Consider the following 25,254-nt stretch of genomic DNA (forward strand, 5'->3'; position numbering starts at 1 on the left):
CTGTTACTGACTCCACCCACTGCGCTGTGGGCGGGTTCTCGCTGCCACCACCAAACTCCTAACCTGCCGTGGCGTTTGGAACCACGGTTCTGCTCTGTATGTGCCGACGCACTGCCTTACCACACCTGTGTGGTGTTGACGAATCCCCACTAGCCACTTGCTAGGCCTCTACCGGTAGCTGGCGGAAGGCGGAGCTTGGAGACGTTAGGTGCTTCCCTGGACAGCCGGAGGACGGGGCTAGGTTTGGCCTAACCCTGTTGGTCACAAGATGAAGCAATCTTCTTGAGGCAATGATGTTTATTTGCTCAAATATAGTTCTAAAGAGAACCCTTCCCTATTGCTAGGGGCAACAGCATACAGTAAGATGTTCCAGCAGAATAAGATGGTATAACTACAACCTGGAGGCACGCAGGTCTCCTTTTTATGTCAGTTTTCCACACAGTATCACAGGGGGGTAAGCCCTCCCTGTCTTCTCCAACCAATCAGGTTATTTTACAAAATACCAATAAATTACATTTTACAAGGATATAAGTGCAATAAAACAATATCCTCCTTCCTGTCACCCAGACAACGTTTGGTATCAGATTAACATTCACTATTGATAAATTTATCACATATCTTCAAAATACAAATGTTTCTGGTCATTCCCATCTGCAGGCAATCTCAGTGTTTAAGATTACAACAGGAATGGCTACAATACAAACAAACGGTCTTCCTTCCTTTAACTTCCATTCAGGGATCATATATCAAATCCAAGCCCATAAACCCAGTGATTAGCATCTCTCTCTAAGGAACTTGCACATCAAAAGGTATTGTCCTTCACACCTCACTGCTAGTACAGGGCCCTTAGCATGCCACTTCCTATTTCCAGAGGATAAGAGATGCGTATTCAGACAGCTATAGTAACTGCATTTTTCCTTTAAATATACACCAAGCCTGTCTTGAATATAAAATAGATACAGTTAAACATGTCGTCCTGCAATGGTGCACAGAGCACTACATATGACATGTTAAAAGTAAAACACATAATTAAACAAACTTTTAAACAGTCCGTAACATGGCGCCGGGCACGAGGGTTAACCCCTTCAGTGCCGCAGACGCCATTACACGTGTGGCCTGCTAGTCTCTCCGGCCACAAGCAGTAATAATGTTGGAAGTGGTACAGTACAGGGGATAGGTGAGAAGTAATAATGTTGGTAGTGGTACAGTACAGGGGATAGGTGAAGAGCAGTAATAATGTTGGTAGTGGTACAGTACAGGGGATAGGTGAGGAGCAGTAATAATGTTGGTAGTGGTACAGTACAGGGGATAGGTGAAGAGCAGTAATAATGTTGGTAGTGGTACAGTGCAGGGGATAGATGAGGAGCAGTGATAATGTTGGTAGTGGTACAGTGCAGGGGATAGGTGAGGAGCAGTAATAATTGTTGGTAGTGGTACAGTGCAGGGGATAGATGAGTAGCAGTAATAATGTTGGTAGTGGTACAGTGCAGGGGATAGGTTAGGAGAAGTAATAATGTTGGTAGTGGTACAGTACAGGAGATAGGTGATGAGCAGTAATAATGTTGGTAGAGGTTCAGTACAGGGGATAGGTGAGGAGCAGTAATAATGTTGGTAGTGGTACAGTACAGGGGATAGGTCAGGAGCAGTTATAATGTTGGTAGTTGTACAGTACAGGGAATAGGAGAGGAGCAGTAATAATGTTGGTAGTAATACAGTACAGGGGATAGGTGAGTAGCAGTAATAATGTTGGTAGTGGTACAGTGCAGGTGATAGATGAGGAGCAGTAATAATGTTGGTAGTGGTACAGTACAGGGGATAGGTGAGGAGCAGTAATAATGTTGGTAGTGGTACAGTACAGGGGATAGGTCAGGAGCAGTAATAATGTTGGTAGTGGTACAGTACAGGGGATAGGTGAGGAGAAGTAATAATGTTGGTAGTGGTACAGTACAGGAGATAGGTGATGAGCAGTAATAATGTTGGTAGAGGTACAGTACAGGGGATAGGTGAGTAGCAGTAATAATTGTTGGTAGTGGTACAGTACAGGAGATAGGTGAGGAGTAGTAATAATGTTGGTAGAGGTACAGTACAAGGGATAGGTGAGGAGCAGTAATAATGTTGGTAGTGGTACAGTACAGGGGATAGGTCAGGAGCAGTAATATTGTTGGTAGTGGTACAGTACAGGGGATAGGTGAGGAGCAGTAATAATGTTGGTATTAGTACAGTACAGTACAGGGGATAGGTGAGTAGCAGTAATAATGTTGGTAGTGGTACAGAACAGGGGATAGGTGAGGAGCAGTAATAATGTTGGTAGTGTTACAGTACAGGGGATAGGCGAGGAGCAGTAATAATGTTGGTAGTGGTACAGTACAGGGGATAGGTGATGAGCAGTAATAACGTTGGTCGTGGTACAGTACAGGGGATAGGTGAAGAGCAGTAATAATGTTGGAAGTGGTACAGTGCAGGGGATAGATGAGGAGCAGTAATAATGTTGGTAGTGGTACAGTACAGGGGATAGGTGAGAAGTAATAATGTTGGTAGTGGTACAGTAGAGGGGATAGGTGAAGAGCAGTAATAATGTTGGTAGTGGTACAGTGCAGGGGATAGATGAGGAGCAGTGATAATGTTGGTAGTGGTACAGTGCAGGGGATAGGTGAGGAGCAGTAATAATGTTGGTAGTGGTACAGTGCAGGGGATAGATGAGGAGCAGTAATAATGTTGGTAGTGGTACAGTGCAGGGGATAGGTGAGGAGAAGTAATAATGTTGGTAGTGGTACAGTACAGGAGATAGGTGATGAGCAGTAATAATGTTGGTAGAGGTACAGTACAGGGGATAGGTGAGGAGCAGTAATAATGTTGGTAGTGGTACAGTACAGGGGATAGGTGAGGAGCAGTAATAATGTTGGTAGTGGTACAGTACAGGGGATAGGCAAGGAGCAGTAGTAATGTTGGTAGTGGTACAGTACAGGGGATAGGTCAGGAGCAGTTATAATGTTGGTAGTGGTACAGTACAGGGGATAGGTGAGGCGCAGTAATAATGTTGGTAGTAGTACAGTACAGGGGATAGGTGAGTAGCAGTAATAATGTTGGTAGTGGTACAGTGCAGGGGATAGATGAGGAGCAGTAATATTGTTGGTAGTGGTACAGTACAGGGGATAGGTGAGGAGAAGTAATAATGTTGGTAGTGGTACAGTACAGGAGATAGGTGATGAGCAGTAATAATGTTGGTAGATGTACAGTACAGGGGATAGGTGAGTAGCAGTAATAATTGTTGGTAGTGGTACAGTACAGGAGATAGGTGAGGAGCAGTAATAATGTTGGTAGAGGTACAGTACAGGGGATAGGTGAGGAGCAGTAATAATGTTGGTAGTGGTACAGTACAGGGGATAGGTCAGGACCAGTAATATTGTTGGTAGTGGTACAGTACAGGGGATAGGTGAGGAGCAGTATTAATGTTGGTAGTAGTACAGTACAGGGGATAGGTGAGTAGCAGTAATAATGTTGGTAGTGGTACAGTACAGGGGATAGGTGAGGAGCAGTAATAATGTTGGAAGTGTTACAGTACAGGGGATAGGCGAGAAGCAGTAATAATGTTGGTAGTGGTACAGTACAGGGGATAGGTGAGGAGCAGTAATAATGTTGGTAGTGGTACAGTACAGGGGATAGGTCAGGAGCAGTTATAATGTTGGTAGTGGTACAGTACAGGGGATAGGTGAGGAGCAGTAATAATGTTGGTAGTAGTACAGTACAGGGGATAGGTGAGTAGCTGTAATAATGTTGGTAGTGGTACAGTGCAGGGGATAGATGAGGAGCAGTAATAATGTTGGTAGTGGTACAGTACAGAGGATAGGTGAGAAGAAGTAATAATGTTGGTAGTGGTACAGTACAGGAGATAGGTGATGAGCAGTAATAATGTTGGTAGAGGTACAGTACAGGGGATAGGTGAGTAGCAGTAATAATTGTTGGTAGTGGTACAGTACAGGAGATAGGTGAGGAGCAGTAATAATGTTGGTAGAGGTACAGTACAGGGGATAGGTGAGGAGCAGTAATAATGTTGGTAGTGGTACAGTACAGGGGATAGGTCAGGAGCAGTAATATTGTTGGTAGTGGTACAGTACAGGGGATAGGTGAGGAGCAGTAATAATGTTGGTAGTAGTACAGTACAGGGGATAGGTGAGTAGCAGTAATAATGTTGGTAGTGGTACAGTACAGGGGATAGGTGAGGAGCAGTAATAATGTTGGAAGTGTTACAGTACAGGGGATAGGCGAGGAGCAGTAATAATGTTGGTAGTGGTACAGTACAGGGGATAGGTGAGGAGCAGTAATAATGTTGGTAGTGGTACAGTACAGGGGATAGGTGAGGAGCAGTAATAATGTTGGTAGTGGTACAGTACAGGGGATAGGTGAGGAGCAGTCATAATGTTGGTAGTAGTACAGTACAGGGGATAGGTGAGTAGTAGTAATAATGTTGGTAGTGGTACAGTACAGGGGATAGGTGAGGAGCAGTAATAATGTTGGTAGTGGTACAGTGCAGAGGATAGGTGAGGAGCAGTAATAATGTTGGTAGTAATACAGTACAGGGGAAAGGTGAGTAGCAGTAATAATGTTGGTAGTGGTACAGTACAGGAGATAGGTGAGGAGCAGTAATAATGTTGGTAGTGGTACAGTACAGGGGATAGGTGAGGAGCAGTAATAATGTTGGTAGTGGTACAGTACAGGGGATAGGTGAGGAGCAGTAATATTGTTGGTAGTGGTACAGTACAGGGGATAGGTGAGGAGCAGTAATAATGTTTGTAGTAGTACAGTACAGGGGATAGGTTAGTAGTAGTAATAATGTTGGTAGTGGTACAGTACAGGGGATAGGTGAGGAGCAGTAATAATGTTGGTAGTGGTACAGTACAGGAGATAGGTGAGGAGCAGTAATAATGTTGGTAGAGGTACAGTACAGGGGATAGGTGAGGAGCAGTATTAATGTTGGAAGTTGTACAGTACAGGGGATAGGTGAGGAGCAGTAATAATGTTGGTAGTGGTACAGTACAGGAGATAGATGAGGAGCAGTAATAATGTTGGTAGAGGTACAGTACAGGGGATAGGTGAGGAGCAATAAGAATGTTGGAAGTTGTACAGTACAGGGGATAGGTGAGGAGCAGTAATAATGTTGGTAGTGGTACAGTACAGGGGATAGGTGAGGAGCAGTAATAATGTTGGTAGTGGTACAGTACAGGGGATAGGTGAGGAGCAGTAATAATGTTGGTAGTGGTACAGTACAGGGGATAGGTGAGGAGCAGTAATAATGTTGGTAGTGGTACAGTACAGGAGATAGATGAGGAGCAGTAATAATGTTGGTAGTGGTACAGTACAGGGGATAGGTGAGGAGCAGTAATAATGTTGGTAGTGGTACAGTACAGGAGATAGGTGCGGAGCAGTAATAATGTTAGTAGTGGTACAGTACAGGAGATAGGTGAGGAGCAGTAATAATGTTGGTAGTGGTACAGTACAGGGGATAGGTGAGGAACAGTAAGAATGTTGGAAGTTGTACAGTACAGGGGATAGGTGAGGAGCAGTAATAATGTTGGTAGTGGTACAGTACATGGGATAGGTGAGGAGCAGTAATAATGTTGGTAGTGGTACAGTACATGGGATAGGTGTGGAGCAGTAATAATGTTGGTAGTGGTACAGTACAGAAGATAGGTGAGGAGCAGTAAGAATGTTGGTAGTGGTACAGTACAGGAGATAGGTGAGGAGCAGTAATAATGTTGGTAGAGGTACAGTACAGGGGATAGGTGAGGAGCAGTAATAATGTTGGTAGTTGTACAGTACATGGGATAGGTGAGGATCATTAGTAATGTTGGTAGTGGTACAGTACAAGGAAACGTATGGAGGTATGGGGCATGATGTATTGAACTGCGAGACGGTCGGAGTTCCGAGACTCCTGCCAAGCTGGTACGCATCCAAGAACATACTGTGTTCAATAAACTATACAGATAATAAATAAAAGAAATGGTTTTGATAGAAGCATAATCTATGGGGGGGGGGGGGGGGGGGGGGGATGGAACACGGTTACACAGCAGAGGAAGGGTTAGCCGTAGCCACCATTCCCTGTGATCTTAGCCCTAGCCACCACCCCCTGTGATCATAGCCCTAGCCACCATTCCCTGTGATCTTAGCCGTGGCCACCACCCCCTGTGATCATAGCCCTAGCCACCACCACCCCCTGTGATCTTAGTCCTAGCCACCACCCCTGTGATCTTAGCCCTAGCCACCACTCCCTGTGATCTTAGCCCTTACCACCAGTCCCTGTGATCTTAGCCCTAGCCACCACCCCTGTGATCTTAGCCATGGCCACCACCCCTGTGATCTTAGCCATAGCCACCACCCCCTGTGATCTTAGCTGTAGCCACAACCCCCTGTGATCCTAGCCCTAGCCACCACTCCCTGTGATCTTAGCCGTAGACACAACCCCCTGTGATCTTAGCCATAGCCACCACTCCCTGTGATCTTAGCCGTAGCCACCACCCCCTGTGATCTTAGCTGTAACCACCACCCCCTGTGATCTTAGCCGTAGCCACCACCCCCTGTGATCTTAACCCTAGCTACCACTCCCTGTGATCTTAGCCCTAGCCACCATTCCCTGTGATCTTAGCCCTAGCCACCATTCCCTGTGATCTTAGCCCTAGCTACCACTCTCTGTGATCTTAGCCCTAGCCACCACCCCCTGTGATCTTAGCCCTAGCCACCCCCCCCTGTGATCTTAGCCGTAGCCACCACCCCCTGTGATCTTATCCCTAGCCACCTCTCCCTGTGATCTTAGCCCTAGCTACCACTCACTGTGATCTTAGCCCTAGCAACCACCCCCTGTGATCTTAGTGATCTTAGCCGTAGCCACCACCCCCTGTGATCTTAGCCCTAGCCACCACTCCCTGTGATCTTAGCCCTAGCCACCACCCCCTGTGATCTTAGCCCTTGCCACCACCCCCTGTGATCTTAGCCCTAGCTACCACTCCCTGTGATCTTAGCCCTAGCCACCACCCCCTGTGATCTTAGCCGTAGCCACCACCCCTTGTGATCTTAGCCCTAGCCACCACCCCTTGTGATCTTAGCCCTAGCTACCACCCCCTGTGATCTTAGCTCTAGCCACCACCCCCTGTGATCTTAGCCCTAGCTACCACTCCCTGTGATCTTAGCCCTAGCCACCACCCCCTGTGATCTTAGCCGTAGCCACCACCCCTTGTGATCTTAGCCCTAGCCACCACCCCTTGTGATCTTAGCCCTAGCTACCACCCCCTGTGATCTTAGCTCTAGCCACCACCCCCTGTGATCTTAGCCCTTGCCACCACTTCCTGTGATTTTAGCTGTAGCCACCACCCCCTGTGATCTTAGCCCTAGCCACCACTACCTGTGATCTTAGCCGTAGCTACCATCCCTGTGTCCTTAGGCTTACCTGCCAACTCAGGCGGGTTAGGGTAGGGGTCAGGGAGGGGTAAATTAATTACCCTGTTAAATTAATTACCCTGCCCCTGGCAGCATTTTAAAAGTTGGGATGCCGCAGTCAGTCATGTGACCGTCGACATCCCAACCGCCGGGATAGCATATCACACCCGTATAATCAATAGTATGGCCTTGGTACAGATTCTTTTTCCACATACTGTAATCCCCATACTAGTCTAAGCATTTGTTCCAACAGTATGGCAAGGCATCTACACCGTCATAGAAGAAATTGGAGTTAGGCACCTGAAGCCAGTACATGATGGCTTGCTGAACTTTTCTGTCAGTTGCAAATTGCTTTCCACCCACCAAGACCCCAACTGCAGACTATAGCCCCTTCAACCCCAGGCATAGCCACCCCAAGGCACAAGGACTTAGCATACCCCAGGCACTAATGTTTATTCATCTGACCATTTGAGGTCCTAGTCTATCATTGACCTCTCTACTCCTGGCCTCATCCAGAATCCCCAGTACTGGTAAGTCAACTCCAGGTCTTACCCAGCAGCCACAAAGTCCTGTAGTCAGGCCCAGCTCACATAGTCATCCAAAGTCCCATAGCCCAGTCATCAGGCCTTATCCAACAGCTACCAGGCCCGATAGTCAGCCCCAGACCCCAAAGTTAACTTCAGGTATAACCCAGCAGCCACAAGGTTCCATTGTTAAGCCCATGTCCCACAGTCATCCAATGTCCCATATCCTAGTTATCAGGTCTTATCCAACAGCTTCCAACCCCCAAAGTCAGCCTCCAGGCCTCAAAGTCAGCCAAAGGCCTAGAGCCACCTCTTCCAGCAGCTTCTGGGCCTTATTCAGCAGCCTCCAGAACCCATAGGAAGCTCCACTTTCCCATAGCCATCGCATTTATCAGACTTCATCCAGAAGCCCCAGGTCTCATCCAGCAGCCCCTAGGCACCATAGTCAGCCCCAAAACTTATCCAACATACACCATAGGTCCTCCCAGTCCACAGGCCATCTTCAACAGCCCAGGACCTATAGCCAGCCCATTCCCCTTTCATAACATCAGATCCCAATCTCAGTCCATAGTTCACAAGCAGTCAAGAACCACAGGCCACTGAGACCCCAACTGCAAACCCTAGCCTCTTTAGCCTCAGGCTTAGCCCCACAAAGGCACAAGGACTCAGCATGTCCCAGGCATTGAGCTTCTTTAGTCTGAGGTCATAGTGTATCATTGGCCTTTCTACCCCTGGCCTCATCCAGCAGCCCCAAGCCCCAGAGTCAGCTCCAGGTCTTACCCAGCAGCCACAAGGTCCTGTAGTTAGCCGCAGGCCCCATGGTCAGCCAAAGTATCATAGCCTAGTCACAGGCCTCGTCTCCTCATTATACAGTTCCTAGGCCTTATCCAGCAGCCTCCAGGCCCAATAGTTAGCCCAGTCCCCAGGCCTCATCCAGCAATCCCATGCCCCAGAGTCAGATCCAGGTATTACCCAGCAGCCACAAGGTCCTGTAGTTAGCCACAGGCCCCATAGTCAGCCAAAGTCTCACAGCCCAGTCACAGGCCTCGCCGCCTCATTGTGCAGTTCCTAGGCCTTATCCAGCAGCCTCCAGGCCTTATAGTCAGCCCAGTCCCTAGGCTTGATCCAGCAATCCCAGGCCCCAGAGTCAGCTCCAGGTCTTACCCAGCAACCACAAGGGCCTGTAGTGAGCCGCAGGCCCCATGGTCAGCCAAAGTCTCATAGCTCAGTCACAGGCCTCGTCACCTCATTACCCACTTCCTAGGCCTTATCCAGCAGCCTCCAGGCCCCATAGTCAGCCCAGTCCCCAGGCGTCATCCAGCAATCCCAGGCCCCAAATTCAGTCCCCGGGCCCCATAGGAAGCCCCAAGGGCCTATAGTTATCCCAGTCCTCAGGCCTCCTCCATCAGCCCTAGGATCTATGGTCAACACAGTCCTCATTCTCCTTACATGGATTCAGATCCCAAGCTCAGGCCACAGGTCACAAGCAGTTATGAGCCACAAGCCTCAGAGACCCTAGCATCTTTATCCTCGGGGACTCAGCAAGTCACAGGCACTAAGTCTCTCAGTCTGAGGCTCTAGTCTATCATTGGCCTTTCTACTCCTGGCAATGGCCAAAACCTCCCAAGCAGAGGCCGAACACTGCTTCTCTTGTTAACGTTTGTGTTGTATCTTGTGATAATGAGTTGGGTTAGGGTAAGGAAGGGAAGTGTTCAGGCTCAGCACTTCCCGAGAGTATCAGTAGGTTAGAGAGAGATTAGGTAGGTGAGTTCTGTATGCTGGTAACAGCCAGTAATTTCACTGAGGTCATCTGTTTTCATTACAGATGTGAGGACGGGTAGAACACAAAGGCTAGGTACAAGACGCTAACCAAGATGGCTACCTCAGGAGTGACTATAGATTGTTGAGGGTCATTTATGGTAATGCTCTTCCCTCTCATTTTTCCTTGGGTGTTTTATCAGCCGTGATAGGGAATGTCATCAGTGGATAGGGGTATGGAAGGTTTTTGGTCTGAAGAAAGAGGTGGTTACCAGAGAGGATGCAGGGTGCAGGTCAGAGGAACTTCTGCTGGAGCGAGAGGGAGAGAATGTTATGTTGGGCTTTGTAGGCTAGGTGAGGTAATATGAATTGGGAGCCAGAATTGGCCATTGCAGACTGTTGCAATGGAGAGAGGAAAATCGGTCTTGTATTAACGTAAGTATAAATACTGGGTTACTGTAGTAATGACGTATTGACGACACAAAGCCCCTGTCTGACCCCGCCCTCACACAGAGCCAAATACGTTCATGCATTGAACTAACACGAATTGCATGATATGGGGCTGAGAGGATGGGGGCCCATGTGCAGTCTCCACGCAGGCCGCCTCCTCATTTGCAGTACTGGACTCAGGGAAAATGGTGCTCGGGCCATGTTCCCCATGAGTTCCTTACTGCACGTGCGAAACACCATCTTCCCTGTGTCATCTAGAGCGGAACTCCAGAGAGATGGGTGAAGTGTCTGCAGTGTGGGGCTCCCCTGGACTCAAGGGCCCCACACCCTGCACACATGATAAATCTGCCCTTGTTCTTGATCATGTACTTTCCTGGATAGCAAAATAGACAGGAAAATGTTATTTCAAAGTGTAACTAGTTTAAAATAAATTAAATGACCTGTATATTTTTAAGTAACCACTAGGGGGTGTCACTGGCTACTTAAAAGGACACATGGAATACATTTCAGTAAGAGCAGGTTGCATTGTGACCGAAGCCACAGATACGCCCAGTCAAAGTGATCATCAAGATTTTTTTGATAAATTGTCGTCTACAGATTAACATAAATTATACCTTAAACTCCCTCTCCTGGACGTGACATAAAGTGTACTCAGAATACTTGATATCTGTAAGGCTTCAGCTGGCCTCGTACACCAACTATCATCCAACCATCCAGCTAGAAGATCTTCTAATATATCGGAGTAAATTACAATCGGCAAAACATATATAATTAGGTCTCACCTTTCAAGGCTTCATCAATATACGTCTTGTGATAGAATACTCGGGCGGTGTCATCAAAATCAGTGTTAGGGCCCATTGGAACTCCATTCTCAGTGATGTAGACTTCAACATGTCCATATTCTTCTTTCACCCAGTTAAGCAGCCTCCTGAGCCCCCAAGATACTGCCCTTTGGCTTTCGGCTGCTGTTTGTGGCCAGTCTCCATGAAACTCTTCTGCAATATCAATATCGGCTTCGAATGATGGAGGACTTAGCCTCATAGGTTTGTGCTGAACTATTTTTGTGGTGTAAATGTTGATTGAGAAGACATCAGCTGTTCCCTGGATGTAGGCCTTTTCTTCATCTGTAAATGCTGGAAGCCTGGAAGACTTGAGACCCTGAAGCTCACTTTTATTGGCCACCTGCCATTTCATGGCCTCTGGATAGTCCCCATTTTTGAAAATCGGGTGTGCAAACCACCCCAGTGTAAACTGCAAGTATCGGTCCGCAGCTTCTATGTCTCTGGGTTCCGTGGGGTCTTTGGGCTCCACCCAGTTTGTGTTTAGGCTAACAGAGATTACACCTCCCTGGCTTCCTCGGTAAGTCTCATCATATGTATGATAGACCCTGGCATGGACTTTCAGAAGATTGTGAGCAACTCTGTACGGAGCTGAACCCGGGTCATCCTTCACTCCAGGCGGATACCGACCAATCCCATAACTAGCAGTTACAATAGTATGGGGTTGGTGAAATGTCATCCAAAACTTGACCCTATCTCCAAATGTTTTAAAACAAAAGTCTGCATAGTTATGGAATGCATCAAGTACTACTTCCTTTTCCCAACCACCCAAGTCTTGCAGAGCTTGGGGAAGATCAAAGTGGTAAAGGGTGACCATTGGAGAGATGTTGTTTGCCAGTAGGCCATCAATAAGTCTATTATAATACTCAACACCCTTATCATTGACTGCACCTTGTCCGGTTGGGAAGATTCTAGACCACGAGATGGAGAATCGGTAGCTGTTAACTCCTAGGCCTCTCAGCATGTACAGGTCAGCATCCAGTTGGTGATAACTATCACAAGCTATGTCCCCATTGTGATTTTCATAGATATTTCCTGGGACATGTGAAAATGTGTCCCAAATACTAGGCCCTCTTCCATCTATGTTCCATCCCCCTTCAACCTGATAAGCAGAGGTGGAGACCCCCCATTGGAAAACATCTGAGACTGTGGAATAATGGTACATGTCTCTTTCAAAGTATGTTTGCCCAGAAAACCTTTCCCATATTACTTTGGCCTTTGAGGGGACATCAGACGCCGGCAGAGTTGGTAACTTCTTTGAATGTGACCTTCTTGCATTTGTAGCTGTCCTGGTCCATGAGGTCCTTGGGAAACCATTATTTTCCACAATGCTGGAAAACAAATAGGCTGATTTTTTTGGAGTCCTTGGTCTGTTCGCATCTTCAAAGTTTACGTAATGTAAACCGAATCTCTGGCTATATCCGTCAGGTCCCTCATAGCCGTCCAGAAGGGACCGGACTATATATGAGCTTACAGATACATTGTCACTCCTAACAGCTGCAAGGAGATAAGGGGAGAGGGAACGTCAGAACAATTATTAGCACACAAAACTGATAAGTCTGAATAATTACAAACATGTAGGTACCTTTCAGGGCCTCGTTGATGTAGGCAGTCAGATACTTCACACGCGCTGTGTCATTGAACACCTCTCCGGTGTAGGGTGTTGCCATCCCATTGCCTGTTATGTATATTGGAACATTCTCTTTCACGTACTCCTCCTTTATGAAGTTCAGAAGCCTCCTGAGACCCCATGGGACCACAGAGATCCATGGAGAGGAGGTGAGAGGCCACGAAGGGTCCACGTGTGGGGAAAACCCTCCGATGTCATTATACTCAGCTGCACAGCTGTCGCTGAGAGAGGCATTGACCAGCCGGGACGTATAGTGGGAGATGCCCAGGAAGTCAGCTGTGCCCCGGATATAGGACTTCTCTGCCTCTGTGAATGTGGGCAGCTGAGCCACGGTACTGGGACACTGCTCATGTTTCTGCTGCACTTGTGCCTTAAGGACCTCAGGGTAGTCCCCACTGACCAGAATGGGATGGGCAAACCAGCCCAGCATGAAGTGCAAGTACCTCTCTGCCGCACTCACATCCTCTGGATTAGTCGGGGTCTTTGGCTCTGCCCAGTCGGAATTCAGGGAGATTCCCAGCTGACCTCGCTGTAGTGGTCGGTGCTGGTCATGGTACACATGCCAGGCCTTAGCATGTGCTTTTACTATGTTGTGAGACACCTATGGACAAAACAGATCAGAACATCTCCTTCCTGGGCAACATTGTGATGCAGTTTCCTCACCTACCTCTATGGGGAGGGCACTATGGGGCATTTCCCATCCTGTCCTCGTTCTCTAAGACTATCTAAGGATGATCCGGTACCCTGTGGGGAAGGAAGAGGGATCTGCTGACCTCCCATGGTGGTCTGGAGGTCCTCTAGATCCTCACCACATATGCAGTCAATAGTGTAATGGGAGAGCCTACTATTGGATCCACCATCTACCATCTTTCCCACCGTTTTCTTATCACCTGACCTCATAGCAGAAACACGCAGAAGTGCTCATGTAGAGTTGGGCGTTTTTCCTGCAGAGCATTTGCAGTACAATGGAGAGGGCTCCGGCTCCCTGCTGTGACTATGGCCACTGAGAATGGGGGAGCCAATGAGCTGGCTGCTGTAGCCCAGTACTGTAAGGGAGTGTTCACAAACTTATCATTAGAGTTGAAGGAGCTGCAGATCCACCTCTTATGAGTGCAAAGTCCGTGCTGACAACGATGATGTGATTGGCTGCTAGCTCTGCAGTCCTGGTCACAGCTCACATTTACAGACAGCTCTGTATAGGTAATATCACACATTGCACTTTGCAATTATATACAGTGCCTTGTTAAAGTATTCGCCCCCCCACCCGGCTTTTTACCTATTTTGTTACATTGCAACCTGTAACTGAATTTTATGTGATGGATCTGCACAAAATAGTCTAGGTTGGTGAAGTGAAATGAAATGAATTTTTATCTCATCCTTAATAACGCTGTATTACACTATGTCTATCCCCTCTGTTTTTCTGAGATAACCAATCACGGAGACTAGTGGAACAGAGAGAGGAGAAGTAAGTTATACAGTCTATATATTGAGGATATAGAAGATTTCCTGGCCTTTGACTTTTTGAAATTAAGGAGATTCAATATGGATTGTGTGACCACGATTGGGTCAGTTTGACTTGACACTTGGATTGTGACCAGCTCCTTCGGAGAACTAATCATATACATCTTACTCCATCCCCACAGGAGTTTGCGCTATATCTATATCTCATTTTTATTCATACAGCCTTACTATTGCATAATCCTGTAAATCTACCACAATGACACAATAGACAAACCTATCCTGTGTGTACCTTGAATGAGGCATCTCCTGGATCTTTAATCCCAGGTGCATGTTCCCCGGTGCCGTAACCGGCATAGCTAACGACCCAGGGCTCATGGAACGTTATCCAATGTTTCACCCGATCTCCAAACTTGCTAAAGCAGAAGTCCGCATATTCGGCAAATGCGTCCGTGATGCTCTCGTTCTGCCAACCCCCGATCTCCTGCAAGGCTTGAGGTAAGTCCCAGTGGTACAAAGTCACCATTGGTGTAATATTTTCTTCCAGCAGTCTGTTAATTAGGGTGTTGTAGTATCTCACACCGGCCGAGCTGATTGTGGACTTCTGCCCTGTCGGGAATATCCTGGACCAGGAGATGGAGAAGTGATAGATATTGGACTGCGAAGCCTTCAGGAGATACACGTCATAGTCCGTCTTGTGGTAGCTGTCACAGGCCACGTTTGCTGTTGCGTTGTTATCACTGTGTCCTCGCTGTCCATATATGTCCCATATAGATTCTCCTTTTCCCCCCTCAGCCCAGCCTCCTTCTACTCTGAAAGCTGCAGAGGATGAGCCCCACAGGAAGCCATTGGGGAATAAGTCCTGTAAGACGGAATCTCTCTCTGCTGGGGTCTGACCGGCAAATCTTTCCCAAACTGTGGTGTAGGCAGTGCGAGAGGATGATGCCAGTGGTCTCTCTGAGCTACAAAAGAGAAGACAGAAAATCAGCGTGTAGCACCAAGCTACAGTACAGGGGACAGCACAGAGTGCAACTGTCATGAGCCACCGCTGTGGCTCATTCCTGTCTGTGTTCTGTGTAACTGCAGCCTGTCTCCTGTATGTATGGTCTGTGCAGTTTCACCTATCAGATAATTAGGCCATGACCTTGTGTCTTGTGTCCCAGCTGCAGTTAATCAGTGTTCAGGAGGCTTGCTCTTTTCCAGCCATCCTGATTGGGACCTGTTCCCTTTATTACCCAGCTTGCCCTTCACCTGACACCAGTGATAGCTTCTTGTTCCTGTGTCCATTCCCTGTCCTATGGTTGTATCTTGAACTTGTGCAGTTGGTGCTATTACATTACTTGTGATAATCAGTCCAGTTTGAATCCTGTATACCCTGTCCTGCTAGAATCCTGAGTTCATTAACTTGCCTTGCCTTGCTTTGTCCTGCCTTGCCTAGAATATAGGGGACTCATGCAGCTAAGTAATCTTGTTATCTGTACCTTGCCTTGCTCTGCCTAGTTCCCTAAGGAATTCACTGCTAAGTTATTCAGTGCTTGTACTTATTTGCTTATACCACCCTATGCATTGTTGCATTCACATACAGTTTGTGTTTATTTGCTAATATTATCTTGTGCATTGTTGCATTGATATACAGTCTATGTCTAGTTGCTAATACCATCTAATGCATTGTTGCATTTACATACATTTATGCTCATTTGCTAATACCATCCTGTGCAGTGTTGCACTCACTTAGATTATGTTACTTTTCCTAGCTTGTGAATTGGTCAGCTTAATTAAGGTAGCATTCAGTGAGCATCTCTCTGCACTTGTGTTTTACTCTTGCCCAGACTCCTATAGTTGACTTGTCCATCCATAAGTCCTGGGGGCATCTGAGTATGAGGTGGACCTAATTCACCCTGGAAACGCGGCTGGTAAAGGTGAAGCCTAGCATTGCAGGAGGCTAAAAGACTGCTGGGCAAGTGTAATCACGTGAGTGCCACCTTGTACTACCTGGTTGCCTTAGTAACACAGTCATTACAGTTGTTCCACGTATCTGGCCAAACTACTATATCCATCTCATATCCAGACTGCTGCCCAGGCATCTACTCCCAATCATAACAGTAACATTTTCTTCCCCTCGGTTCTCACTCTTGAATGACTTTTGTGAAAATACAATTTTAATATTAATAATGACAATGGGACATACGGTACCTTCCTCTTCCTCCAGGAGATGCCGGTAAGAAATAGCTGAGGTCATATCCGGAGAATGCGGCAAACGTGGCGGCAAACCCTGTGAAATGATAAACACAGAGAAGGTGGGGCAGGTAGAGGACGCCCGTACAGGGTGTATACAGACGTCGCGTTACATAGACGTTGGGAATAGTCAGGAAAAAGTGAATTGTTACAAGATCACTTACAGTCTTAGAGCGAGACGGACAGCTACGTCTCGCCATGTGTCAGCCTGAGACGGGCGCTGCTAGTAACCAACACAAAGTTGACGCATTTTGGTTTTAATTTCACTACAGCGTAAAATGTCAGGTTCATCCCCACCGAGGCGCAATGGCCGAGGCACAGTATATCCCCCCCCCACCCCCGCCCTGGGTCTGTGTGATAATTCCCCGTGGCTGTATCTGCTAGAGCCTAACTACCCCTGACCTACTGAGGCCTGTGGGACTGGCCAGACGTGGGGTCGGGGACATTAGCCCCAGGCCCTCACTATGCCTTCGGGGAGTGATCAGTTGCTGCATGGGCTACTTATTCTTTGTGCCCGATTGCAAAGCACCATGGAATATGTTGGCGCCATATAAGTAACGGTTACTCATAATGATAAGGAATAATTGGACACATGGATAGACATAGAACAGACACACACATTAGACACGTACAGGGGACACAGACATTATAGGGTACAGCACCTTCTCACCTGCAGTTAGGTTACCCGCCAGCAGGTGTCTCCTGTCCTCGGAGAGCACGTTGCAGTCAGTCAGTGAGAGGCTGAATATCAGGGTCTCCAGATTCTTCTCCAGGCTCTACATAACCCAACACAGATCATATTCAGGACCTTACACACTCATGTGGTCTCTAGCAATAACCCCGCCCACATTATCCCCCTAGTGCAGATAACCACACCTACACTGACCTATAACCACACCCACTCTGAGCTATAACCACGACCACACTGAGCTATAACCACACCCACTCTGACCTATGAGCACACCCACTCTGAGCTATAACCATGCCCACTCTGACCTATAACCGCACCCACTCTGACCTATAACTGCACCCACGCTGACCTATAACCGCACCCATGCTGAGCTATAACCACGCCCACTCTGAGCTATAATCCCATTCACACTCAGTTATATAATCACACCAACTCTGACCTATGATCACACCCACTCTAAACTATAATCACACCCACTCTGAGCTATAATCACACCCACTCTGAGCTATAATCACACCCACGCTGAGCTATAATCACACCCACTCTGAGCTATAACCGCACCCACGCTGAGCTATAACCACGCCCACTCTGAGCTATAATCCCATTCACACTGAGTTATATAATCACACCCACTCTGAGCTATAATCACACCCACGCTGAGCTATAATCACACCCACGCTGAGCTATAATCACACCCACTCTGAGCTATAATCACACCCACGCTGAGCTATAATCACACCCACTCTGAGCTATAATCACACCCACTCTGAGCTATAATCACACCCACGCTGAGCTATAATCACACCCACTCTGAGCTATAATCACACCCACGCCGAGCTATAATCACACCCACTCTGAGCTATAATCACACCCACGCTGAGCTATAATCACACCCACTCTGAGCTATAATCACACCCACTCTGAGCTATAATCACACCCACTCTGAGCTATAATCACACCCACTCTGAGCTATAATCACACCCACGCTGAGCTATAAACACACCCACGCTGAGCTATAATCAGAAAGCTGTATATTAATGATTACATTATATCAGTATAATGTATACATGGTATCAGTACCAGTCTAAGTGCCCAATTAGAGAACTCTGAGTAATACTGATGTTACCTGGATCATTATAGGGCATTGCGGATAATTATACGGCCAGTGATGCTACATAATAGGGGGCAGCTGTCTGTACTATAACATGGCAAGGGCACCCGGCCAGGCCTACTGCACAGACTGTCCACACAGTAAGTGGAGAAAACCCTTTGCTTAAATACTTTGGGATTTACTGTAAAAAGAGCAACTGAGGGGTCCAACCAAGCCCTAAAGTGCCCTGAGACATATTCTATAAGAGCCCCACGTCTGGAGAAGGGTTGTGGGCATTGGGCAATAAGGTCAGGGGCCCCAATCTTACTGCTAAGCCTGATGCACTGGGAGGAACCCTCAGTCTCTCCTCATACCTCAGCTGTGGCCACTACGTCTACACCATCTACCTGACGTGTCCTCCACATCTGCGGCTGCTGGGCATTCTGGCAGTTGTAGTCCATGTTCAGTGCCAGGAAATCTACCGCTTCCTGCAATAGAAGTGATATACAGTATAATGTGTTACATATACAGCGTGACGGAGGAATGACACCTGTACCCTGGCACAGCCCCTCTGCCCGGGCACACCCGCAGCTGCCAGTAACATGTATGTAACGTGTGTATAGGAAATATACAGTAAGTACAATACAGATACATGTCTGTGTGATTCATGTATGTCATGGGAGACTACACGCTGGTCTTACATTACACCGCACTATGTCCTCTAATCCAGACCACCTCTTGTATCATAGCTGCAGTTTCCTCACCCACAGCCCAAACATACCCTCCACCCTGGTGTCTGTACAGCCCCACCCTACCCTCCACCCTGGTGTCTGTACAGCTCCACCCTACCCTCCACCCTGGTGCCTGTACAGCTCCACCCTAACTTCCACCCTGGTGTCTGTACAGCTCCACCCTACCTTCACCCTGGTGTCTGTACAGCTCCACCCTACCTTCCACCCTGGTGTCTGTACAGCTCCACCCTACCTTCACCCTGGTGTCTGTAAAGCTCCACCCTATCCTCCACCCTGGTGTCTGTACAGCTCCACCCTACCCTCCACCCTGGTGTATGTACAGCTCCTCCCTACCCTCCACCCTGGTGTCTGTACAGCTCCACCCTACCTTCCACCCTGGTGTATGTACAGCTCCTCCCTACCCTCCACCCTGGTGTCTGTACAGCCCCACCCTAACCTCCACCCTGGTGTCTGTAAAGCTCCACCCTATCCTCCACCCTGGTGTCTGTAAAGCTCCACCCTATCCTCCACCCTGGTGTATGTACAGCTCCTCCCTACCCTCCACCCTGGTGTCTGTACAGCTCCACCCTACCTTCCACCCTGGTGTATGTACAGCTCCACCCTACCCTCCACCCTGGTGTCTGTACAGCTCCACCCTACCTTCCACCCTGGTGTCTTTACAGCTCCACCCTACCCTCCACCCTGGTGTCTGTACAGCTCCACCCTACCCTCCACCCTGGTGTCTGTACAGCCCCACCCTAACCTCCACCCTGGTGTCTGTAAAGCTCCACCCTATCCTCCACCCTGGTGTCTGTACAGCTCCACCCTACCTGCCACCCTGGTGTATGTACAGCTCCTCCCTACCCTCCACCCTGGTGTCTGTAGAGCTCCACCCTACCTTCCACCCTGGTGTATGTACAGCTCCTCCCTACCCTCCACCCTGGTGTCTGTACAGCTCCACCCTACCTTCCACCCTGGTGTATGTACAGCTCCACCCTACCTTCCACCATGGTGTCTGTACAGCTCCACCCTACCTTCCACCCTGGTGTCTGTACAGCTCCACCCTACCCTTCAACCTGGTGTCTGTACAGCTCCACCCTACCTTCCACCCTGGTGTCTGTACAGCTCCACCCTATCTTCCACCCTGGTGTCTGTACAGCTCCATCCTACCTTCCACCCTGGTGTCTGTACAGCTCCACCCTACCTTCCACCCTGGTGTCTGTACAGCTCCACCCTACCTTCCACCCTGGTGTCTGTACAGCCCCACCCTACCTTCCACCCTGGTGTCTGTACAGCCCCACCCTACCTTCCACCCTGGTGTCTGTACAGCCCCACCCTACCCTCTACCCTGGTGTCTGTACAGCTCCACCGACCCCCCACACTGGTGTCTGTACAGCCCCTCCCTACCCTCCACACTGGTGTCTGTACAGCCCCACCCTACCCTCCACCCTGGTGTCTGTACAGCCCCACCATACCCTCCCCCTTGGGGTCTTTACAGCCCAACACTACCCTCCACCCTGGTGCCCTACGTAACCCCCCCATATACCCCTGTGTGTTGGGTAAGGTACGAGCAGTTGGGTCAGTACCCGGGTGAGAATTATAAAACAGAATGCAATGTATAATGTGCAGCCCATTCAGGAACATCACAAGTCACTTTACCAGGAAACGTCCTCGTAGTAATAAACAGGTTTCCAAGAGGGCCGGCTCCAGGGCCATAGATATCTTCCCACCTGACAAAACAAAAATCTAAAATGTGGGTTCCGATCATATATTATTCTAATTATTACTTCACAGTATAGTGTGATCCCTGTCCTTCCATCCAGCAGATGTATAGATCATGCTCAAACATCATCTTATAGCCTGGAGGTGAACTCTGCTTATACAGGTCACTAATAGGCGGGGATGATAAGCGATATACAGTATTATTATTATTATTCTTCTCCTCATCACTACTGCCTGCTATGTCTGACATACAGTGGCGGATATTATCTATAGACTGCAGTCCCCCCAGTATAATCCGCCACCCCAGTGAGCTCAGCCGCTGCTGACATATATAATTGCATGAAGCTCCTGACAAGGTGTCTCTGTAATACGCACTTTGCTCTGCCCATAAATTCCATCTCTGGGTGCAATAAACCATCTGATCTCTCTGAGCACCAAATGTAAAGTACTGTATGGCCGGACTATGTACAGCCTTATCTGTAATCTACACATTGTATGGCCAGCCCCTGCCATCCTATCTTCAGCCTTATCTGTAATCTATGCCACTCTGCACATTCCTGACAGGGGGTTCTCATGGACTTTATATACACGTGGCATGTATATAATGTATACACTCAGCGGCCTCTGCACTAGGTCACCTGTATAGCAGACGCTGAGAAGTCCTGAGACCTTGGTTAATATGGACTGATTGGTGGTGATATCAGAGCTTTTTATTTTGCCGCTAGAAATGTATCTGCTGCTATATCCCTCTGGCGCTGTATTGCACCGCGCTAATTGTGACTGTTTCTCATTGACACTAAAAGTGTGCAGCAACGTAGTGCTTAAAAGCTTATGTGTGGTAAAGAGGTTCAGTTGTTGCTAAGAGCAAACACCAGCTGGTTAATTTAGGAAGTAGTGTAAAATAAGCAATCTTGTTAGGTTCTTGGGCAGATTTTAGACTGCTGGAATTATTGATGACATCACTGCCAGGAAATGACATCAACCCACATCTGGCTTCTTTTCAACACTGGGACTTGTGAGCTGGAGCTTTCAGCTGAGATGTATCAAATCCGTAGCAATACATGACAGTCCAGACTCACGCCCCCCTCATTTCCCTATTCTCTAACTAGGGTCTTAGGCCCTCACCCAGGTTGGTACGCAAAAGTCTGAAAATGAAACAAGCCATTTTTGGACTTCTGCGCACGCGTGGCTAGAAAAGTGCGATCACACTTTGATTGAAGGAGGGAGATGCGCTTATAGGGAGGCGACGTACCATTGCAGGGGAGTGACTGGTCTGGGCAATGCAAGAGGCTGAGTTGCTGCCGCGGTGGTCAATTCCTGTGATTGCTTGTATCATTTCATCTCTACCCCCTGCCCCCCCCCCCCCCCCCCCATCATTTTAATTCAAAAAACCCTCGTTGGGGCTGATTCACAGTTCAGTATAGGTCGGCCATAATTGCCCCTTGCTGAGTGCTTGGGGCAAAGGGGTCTATTCATGAAGCAGGGAAATGTGTGGAGAAGTGAGTCAGTGGAGAATTTGTCCATGGCAACCAATCAGCTTCTCCGTACAATTGTATAGTATGTATTTTATAAGTGTTAGCTTAACACTGATTGGATGCCATGGACAACTTCTCCGCTCTTTTCACTGCTTCATGAATAAACCCCTAAATGCATACACTCTACATCAGTATCTAGTCACTAAGGGGCCTATTCATCATCAGGGTCCATTTGGAAATGAGCATGACACCCAGAGCATGAAACCCCTGGCAACAAACATGGAATTCAGAGCATGAAACCTCTGGAAATGAGCAGACCATTTAAAAGTGGGGCATAATGTGTAATAGGTATTGTGGTGTGTGGTATAATGTCTCAGGGGCATTGCAGTGTGTGGTATACTGTATTACAGGCATTGCAGTGTGGGGCATAATGTGTAAGGGGCATTACAGTGTATTACATAATATGTATGGGGCATTACGGTGTCTGGCATAATGTGTAAGGGGCATTACGGTGTCTGGCATAATGTGTAAGGGGCATTACAGTGTGTGGCATAATGTGTAATGGGCATTATAGTGTGTGGCATAATGTGTAAGGGGAATTATGGTGTGTGGCATAATATTTAAGGGGCATTATAGTGTCTGGCATAATGTGTAAGGGTCATTACGGTGTCTGGCATAATGTGTAAGGGGCATTATGGTGTGTGGCATATTGTGTAATGGGCATTACAGTGTCTGGCATAATGAGTAATGGGCATTACAGTGTGTGGCATAATGTGTTATGGGAATTACGGTGTGAGGCATAATGAGTAAGGGGCATTACAGTTTGTGGCATAATGTGTTATGGGCATTACGGTGTGAGGCATAATGTGTAAGGGTCATTACGGTGTCTGGCATAATGTGTAAGGGGCATTATGGTGTGTGGCATATTGTGTAATGGGCATTACAGTGTGTGGCATAATGCGTAAGGGGCATTACAGTGTGTGGCATAATGTGTTATGGGCATTACGGTGTGAGGCATAATGTGTAAGGGACATTACGGTGTGTGGCATAATGTGTAATGGGCATTATGGTGTGTGGCATAATGTGTAAGGGTATTACGGTGTGTGGCATAATGTGTAATGGGCATTACGGTGTGTGGCATAATGTGTAAGGGACATTACGGTGTGTGGCATAATGTGCAAGGGGCATTATGGTGTGTAATAATGTACAAGGGGCATTATGGTGTGTGGCATAATGTGCAAGGGGCATTATGGTGTGTAATAATGTACAAGGGGCATTATGGTGTGTGGCATAATGTGTAATGGGCATTACGGTGTGTTACATAATATGTAAGGGGCATTACACTGTCTGGTATAATGTGTAATGGGCATTATTATAAGGAGGAACAAAATAATGTAAGGGACATGAATCAGGTTTTTTCCGCCCTGTGGTAGCCGATGTCTGGGTGCGTGGGTTGCAAAACTAAGGTATAAGGTAGTCTTTTTTTCTGCAATGCCACGCCCCTTGCAGTGAGGCCACACCCCTTGCAGTGAGACCGCACCCCTTTTTGGAGAGCCATTCCTCTTCAAATGGCAATGGAGGGGGACACTTTTTTGGCTTGGTTGAGCAAAATTTCTAGTTACGCCACTGCCCTCCCCCCTGGTGATCTGGAGCCTAGGAGAATGTGACTTCATACCTGCAGTTTGCAAATGACTGAAGCAGACGGTAGAGCAATCTACCTGTATTGCAGGAAAGCAGCTGCTGGTGGAATCCACGCAGAACATGCCCCGGGGATTATTATTAGTTATAACATACCAATGTCAGGGTGACGCTGTACAGCATATTATGGAGATATTAGTAACACACTAATAATCTCTAAGGTGACAGGTGACAGGAAGATCTCCTGTATGGCACATCGTATAAGGGTATATTGCACAGCGGTACAGTCTCACCTCCTGCATGGCACATTGTATAAGGGTATATTGCACAGTAATAACACGCACAGTGGCACAGTCTCACCTCCTGTAGAGTATGTCTCGTGGTATAAAGCATAGACCTTCTCATGCACATCTAGCAGAGCCTGCAGGGACTGTGGATCTGTCCCACCATCTGTATGAACGCTGAAGGAAATCCAGGTATGGACCAGGTCTCCAAATGAACGGAAGGCAAAGTCAGCGTATTCCACAAAGGAGTCAGCTGGGTCCTCTCCAGTCCTGGTCCTGATTGTAGAAAGTTCCTGGAGGCCTCTTCCTTCTAGGACCAGGATGGACTTAATGTTGGCTGTGGCCAAGATCTGGAGAAGGGTCCTATAGCAGAACACTTGTCTCTCATCCCAGTCCATAAGGGACAGAGAGGTCCAGTCTAGTTGTACCTTGTAGTGGGTGACCCCATACTTCTGTAGAACCGGTATCAGGTTTTCCATGTCACGTAGAGCCTCCTCATGACACCCAGACATGTCCTCTGGCCTCACCTCATTAGGAGGACCCATTGCATTGCTCTGTAAAGGCCCAGCAATCACCATAAAGCCATTATCTGCTGCCCAGGAGACCCCATGGCTCAGGGGTGAGAGAAGACCCAGGAGCAGCACTCTCCAGGCTGGCCCCATTGTCCGCAGATCCCACACACACTGACTGGATGTGTACTTATACCTCAGAGGGGCCATAAACTGGCGTTATCTCCCACACAGATAAGGGACCTGCTGGGAAAGTATTTACTGTCACATACGTCATGGTCAAGCTGTGTGTGTGTGTGTTTCTATACATGTGTATATATATATATATATATATATATATATATATATATTAGGCAAGTGAAGCAGCACTCCCAATAATGAATACCTAGTCCGGTGCGACTCTTAGGAACCATTTCAGGACTCCAATCCATATACAGTATGCAGGCGGCACTCGGTATGAACACACACTGGCGCAGGTAATCAATCAATCAATCAATCAATCAATCAAAGAAGTGTTATTAAACTTCAAAACATTGATTGATTATTACTTACCTGCACTGGTGTGTGTTCATACCGGGTGCCGCCTGCTTGCTGCACATATATATATATATATATATATATATAAATACGGTAAAATCCACACTCCAGGCTTGATAAGATCAACGATGGGGTGCTCCACAAAGGACCATAGGCCAGTATATAGAGATTTGGATATGCAGGCACTCACCAGTAAATTCCAACAGGTATTTATTAATAACTCACAGAGACATAAAGACGGTGTGTCGACGTTTC

At 47.6% G+C, this 25,254-nt stretch overlaps 1 protein-coding gene across 1 annotated transcript in view; it reads right to left on the reverse strand.

The window, feature by feature from the left end:
• Positions 1 to 24,615, reverse strand: part of LOC134983565 (lactase/phlorizin hydrolase-like) — a 744,668-nt gene extending 720,053 nt beyond the window's left edge. Inside the window, exons 1-8 of the mRNA XM_063949222.1 lie at positions 24,030 to 24,615; positions 20,494 to 20,564; positions 18,478 to 18,591; positions 16,993 to 17,098; positions 16,281 to 16,359; positions 14,380 to 15,049; positions 12,585 to 13,230; positions 10,943 to 12,496 (exon numbers count right to left, since the gene is read on the reverse strand). Of these exons, the coding sequence (XP_063805292.1) occupies positions 10,943 to 12,496; positions 12,585 to 13,230; positions 14,380 to 15,049; positions 16,281 to 16,359; positions 16,993 to 17,098; positions 18,478 to 18,591; positions 20,494 to 20,564; positions 24,030 to 24,615 (3,826 nt within the window). The remainder of the gene's footprint in view (positions 1 to 10,942; positions 12,497 to 12,584; positions 13,231 to 14,379; positions 15,050 to 16,280; positions 16,360 to 16,992; positions 17,099 to 18,477; positions 18,592 to 20,493; positions 20,565 to 24,029) is intronic.
• Between the last annotated feature and the right edge of the window lie 639 nt (positions 24,616 to 25,254).

The sequence above is a fragment of the Pseudophryne corroboree genome, assembly GCF_028390025.1.
Source record: "Pseudophryne corroboree isolate aPseCor3 chromosome 3 unlocalized genomic scaffold, aPseCor3.hap2 SUPER_3_unloc_18, whole genome shotgun sequence".
Classification (NCBI taxonomy): domain Eukaryota; kingdom Metazoa; phylum Chordata; class Amphibia; order Anura; family Myobatrachidae; genus Pseudophryne; species Pseudophryne corroboree.